This window comes from Budorcas taxicolor, chromosome 23 (genome assembly GCF_023091745.1).
Source record: "Budorcas taxicolor isolate Tak-1 chromosome 23, Takin1.1, whole genome shotgun sequence".
Taxonomy (NCBI): domain Eukaryota; kingdom Metazoa; phylum Chordata; class Mammalia; order Artiodactyla; family Bovidae; genus Budorcas; species Budorcas taxicolor.
In genome coordinates, this window is record NC_068932.1 from 11,000,968 (window position 1) to 11,006,094 (window position 5,127).

The 5,127-nt window shown below is 47.0% G+C and overlaps 1 protein-coding gene across 1 annotated transcript; it reads right to left on the reverse strand.

Moving 5' to 3' along the window:
* Positions 1 to 855: 855 nt before the first annotated feature.
* CH25H (cholesterol 25-hydroxylase) lies at positions 856 to 1,750 on the reverse strand. Its single transcript, XM_052661170.1, has one exon. It carries the CDS (start codon positions 1,748 to 1,750, stop codon positions 938 to 940), a length of 813 nt encoding a protein of 270 aa, XP_052517130.1. The 3' UTR covers positions 856 to 937.
* Positions 1,751 to 5,127: the final 3,377 nt, after the last annotated feature.

Here is a 5,127-nt window from a genome sequence, read left to right on the forward strand (position 1 = left end):
CCTTCTCCCCAAATAATGAGATGGTGTCCCAGTGTTAATCTCACTGCAAAATTTTACAGAGAGCAAAAACTTTTTAAATTTACTCTCTGTAAAACTTTATAGAGTAAGTCTCATTAGTTCCCTGTTATGCAGAAATCAGGTGAAACACACCCAGAACAATGGTGTTTTCCCCTCTGTGAAATCTCTAGGCCAAGACCAACACACAGATCCCTTCTCCTACTGCCGTCTTTCCTTCAAGTTCCATCACCACCGGACTCCTCTCTCTCCACAGCTGGGCTGATGCAGACTCATGAGCCTCTACCGTCCCACTTCCCTCTTCCATTCCAGTTTTTATCAGCCAAACTGCTAGTGAAAATGACAGAAGCCAGTACTTGTTGAGTTTAGGTGCTTTACTCTTTTTCAAGCACAAATAACATTTATTTCAATATAAATATACAAGTCTACAAAAATATTTTTTTTAAGTACAATAATCTGAGTCACTGTCCAGCAGGACCATGCTTCATTTTTACAGAGATCAGATGCTCCATAAAAATATGTTCTTTTAGCCTAGTTCTAGGACACCTTCAAACACAGTAAAATTCCTTGTTCTACAAACAAATTTTTTAAGAGATTATTTACATATGCCAGTGATTTTGGATACTTTATACCCAGAAATCAAGGCTATTGAAGTGAGTTAGAATTCCACATCAAGAATACAACTGCTGATATACAAACATTACAATAAATTACCTTATTAGATTTTGAAAAACACATCAGATTTTCTCTGTAAGTTTCTAGCAGATAATAAGTTACCCACGGTAAAAAGAAACAACAAAATAAAACCACCTCAAGTCCACCTCAAGTGTGTCTCTCCTGATTCAAGTGTGAAATGTCCCAGGTCTGAGGTGCACCCACGCCTCACCGCAGCACGAACTATGCCGGGAGGGATGCGTGCACGTTACTTGGTGTGAGCAGACCTCAGAGTTCCCAGTATTTTGTCCCAGTGTGTGAAGTAAGGCGCGAAGTTGCAGTTAAACTGGGAGTGATGCAGGTCGTGGTGTGCCACGCCCCCAAACCACCCGAAAGGTACCAGTCTGTGCGTGGACCAGGGGAAGTCGTAGCCGGAGTGGTCCTCCACCGACAGCCAGATGTTGACCACGTGGAAAGTCAGGGCGGTGAGAGGGTGGCACTGGAGCAGCAAGACGTTCATCATGTCAAAGAAACCCAAGGAAAAGAGCTCCCCGACGCTCATGTACTGCGTGGCCAGCGCGAACGGGGACGAATTCTGATGGTGCATCTTGTGGAAGGTCCGGTATAGCCAGGGCACCTTGTGATGCAACAGATGCCACACGAAGAACTCGGTGTCGAAGAGCAGCAGGCAGAGCACCACGTGGCTCACCAGCTGGAACAGTTCGGGGGCTTCGGCGGGCAGGAGGGCCGGGCTCACAGCCCAGTGCAGCAGCGTCATGGGGAACACGAACACCACGTGCTGGTAGAGCGTCTGCCCCAGGCAGGGCAGCAGCTGCCGCGCAGACGGCGAGAAGTCCGGGTGGATCTTGTAGCGCCGCAGCGTGGGCACCCAGGGGCACAGCACGTCCAGCACCACGAAGGGCAGGCAGAAGCCCACGTAGGTGGTGATGGAGAAGAAGACAGGGAAGAAGGGCGACTGAATGAGAGCGTCCCAGGCCCTCAGGCGGTCCCAGAGGGGCTGCAGGAGCAGCTGGCCAGAGCTGCAGAGGACGTGGAGCTCGGAGCGGTTGTGGCTGTTCATGGCGAGGCTGTGTAGAGCAGCGCGGCTGCTCCGGTCCTCAGGCTTTTCTTAGGGCTTGCGACCCGCCCTCCGTGATGTCAGCCGCCGTTTTTCCTCCCTTTCCCGTCTTCGCGGAGCTTGCAAAGATAAATAACCCGACAGAATTGCGCTTAGTTGCTAAAAATACTCAAGTACAGCTGCGTTCAATGGCATTCAGATATGCAATTACGCAATGGCACGTAGTAATTTCTATGCCTATGGGACGTAAAATTTATACACGATACAATGCACAGAGCTTCAGTGCAGAGTTTCTACGAGTTCTGACAACTCAGTTTATGGGCTATCACCATCCCTAAACAAGAGAGAATATTTCCATCCTCACCAGAAACAGCTCCTTTGCAATCAAGGCAGAAGTACTTGTGTTTTTATACATACATTAAATTGTGTCTGTGTGTTTTAATAAAGACACAAATGTGGCTGCATTTTTAAAAAAATCTTTAAAAAGCGACATGCCTTTCCTATTTCGGATCGTTTCTGCTGGCGCGCTCTATTGATCTAACTTGCAGCGATCCGCAAACTAACCTTTCTTAGATGGAACCGCGCAGGTCGATGGCCGCGAGCCGTGGCGATCTGCGCAGAAAATCAGCCGGGAAGGTAGCGGGTCGGGAACCTCCTCCAGTTCCCGTATCTTTCCCGGGCGGGCTCGCGGAAAGCTCCAGACCCTACCGCACGCAGACTTCCTCGAAGGAGCCCCCCACCCACCCTAAACCCGGCCGGAGGGTCGTCCCTTCGCGGTGCGCCCGAGTCACCCAAAGCAGAGACGGGAACCGGGAGGCACTGCGGCGAGAGAGGGCACAGCGACTTTTAGCCTTCGCGTTACCGGAAAAAAAAAAGTCAAGGGCTGGATTTAACGTCCAGAGCCTGCCGATCCAAATCTGGCTAAAAGCCGCTGCATCTCATTTGGGATGAAAGCAGTGCAATCAGTAAACCACCCACTTTGAGGGGGAAACGGGAATATTTTTGCGTTCCCTGAAGCCTACGGGGAGGCTGTTGATTGAACAGATGATGTCGCGCCCTCCTAGCCCTTCCCTTGGCTGGCTCCGCGACGCCAACTTGCCCCACGTCCTTGACCCCGCCATCCCCCAAACCATCCCTGGTGCTGCGAGCCCAACGGCGAGGCCACCCCCACCTCTGCGTTTCTCCGCCATCAGCCGTGGTCAACTGGCCACGACTGAGCCTGAGAAAGTCGGTATTAGGAGAGCTCAGATGGGTCATGGCTGGGCCGGGAAGGGGTGGGGTGTGTGTGACCCCAGGCCTTGCAAGAAAAGCAACCTCCGCGTTTGACCCGGGGGCCTGACGAAAGAGACGTCTAGAGGGTAGAAGTTTGGGATGGAAACTGAAGCCAGGGGTCACTCCTAATCCTAGCTTTGCCCATTCTTGTGTCTATGAGGTTGGGACCAGCGCCTCACTCCAGGAAGTTCTGCTTTATCTTAACCCCCCTATCCAAAGGGAAATGACAATCATACCCATCTTCTGAGGCTACTGCAAGCATTAAATGAGAAAATAGTAATAATGATATTGTTAGAAGTTACCCTGTAATGTCTGCTAGACATTAAATGAGAAAATAATAATATTGTTAAAGTTACTGTGTAATGTCTGCTAGACATTAAATGAGAAAATAGTAATACTGTTGTTAAAGTTACCGTGTACTGTATGCTAGACATTAGCTAAGTGTTTTACTTGAAGTGATTAAATGCAGTCCTTGGAAGAGCTGGGTTTGCCAGCTGCCAAAATTGTTTTTGCCATAATCTTAACAGAAATGAAAATATAGTGCCTGGAGCCCAGTTACAGAATGAAACACCTATTATTTTAAATGCGTACTCCACATTTTACCTAAGGAGTAATTGAGGAAGCTTGTAATTAAATAAAAGTCATATAACAAGAAATAAAAGATATAAAGCCATATGTTATACTACAAGGAAATAATAAGTACAACAAAAATACAGACCAATGTATTGGCCTAGAAATGAATGATATATAATAGTTCAAATCATAATATATAATAATATATCAATATGTAAGTCTCAGACTTACAAATGAATTCTGCTCAGAAGCAAAGTATCACTCACATTTGCCATCTACAGAAATTAAGTCACCCTTCAACTTTCCATTCAGCACATGCTGTTCTTTTCTTGTGGTTTCAGCTTTATGCTGGAATGCTTTGGACTCTCTCACAGAGTGGGTGGCTTAATTTGGACTTCACTATTAGATTGCTATCAGTACTGCCTCCTTTGAGCCCCCAGCCTCGACCAACCTGTTCTTTTCCTTACTCGGTTTTTCTGTCCCTCTATCCCTAAACCTGTTAGAATATGCTTTGTAAAATGCTGAGCAGCAAGACCTGGAAGCCACAGCTTCAGCCTGCTTGGCCCAGGCTCGCCCCTCTAACTTGCAGCACCTTGAAGCACAGCTACCAGCTTCTCTGCCTTTCCAGCCCAAAAAGTGGCCCAAGTCCTCCTATATACAAATGTAGTTGTCTCAGGGAAAGCAGTCAGTTAAATTCTCATCAGTTGTCCACTCTGTGTCATGGAGGATGCTGAAAAGGTAGGCACAACATTTTGACTAGTATCACTCAATTGACTCAAATAAAATTGAGCCCTATTTACTCTTGCTGCTAAGTTGCTGCTAAGTCGCTTCAGTCGTGTCCGACTGTGCGATCCCAGAGACGGCAGCCCACCAGGCTTCTCCATCCCTGGGATTCACCAGGCAAGAACACTGGAGTGAGTTGCCATTTCCTTCTCCAATGCATGAAAGTGAAAAGGGAAAGTGAAGTCGCTCAGTCGTGTCCGACTCATAGCAACCTCATGGACTGCAGCCTACCAGGCTCCTCCGCCCATGGGATTTTCCAGGCAAGAGTACTGGAGTGGGGTGCCATTGCAGTGCCATTTCCTAAATTGGCATGTACCTTTCCTAAACATGTACCTTTAAACACTTCAAATTTACACAAAATGTTAATTACCTGCTAGATGAATAAGTCTTTTTAGGGCACAGAGTCCATCTCCTAGGATGTTTTTCCCACGATGTCAAGCGTTATACCTTGCACGTAATGAGGTTCAAAAGATATTTGTGGGCTCAATGCTCATTTTAGAATGTATTGGCTTTAAGGAATAAAGCCAATACATTAAAAAGGAATCATTTTTTTCCAGGGCACTTGTTGACGTCATTTAGGTCTACTTACTGGGATGGGTTTCCATGGAAAGAGGTATTTCCTGATGTCTGATGGTATTAAGATTTTAGCCACATTACATCTTCTGCTTCTGTAGTTAGTTTTGATTTCCTGTGTATTTTTATCTTGGCGTGGTCTTTCTGACAGCATTGGAGGATAGGAATTCTTTCTTCCC

Bases quoted from the DNA above. Each gene is read 5' to 3' on its own strand.
- CH25H (XM_052661170.1), bottom strand. From the start codon at position 1,750: ATGAACAGCCACAACCGCTCCGAGCTCCACGTCCTCTGCAGCTCTGGC.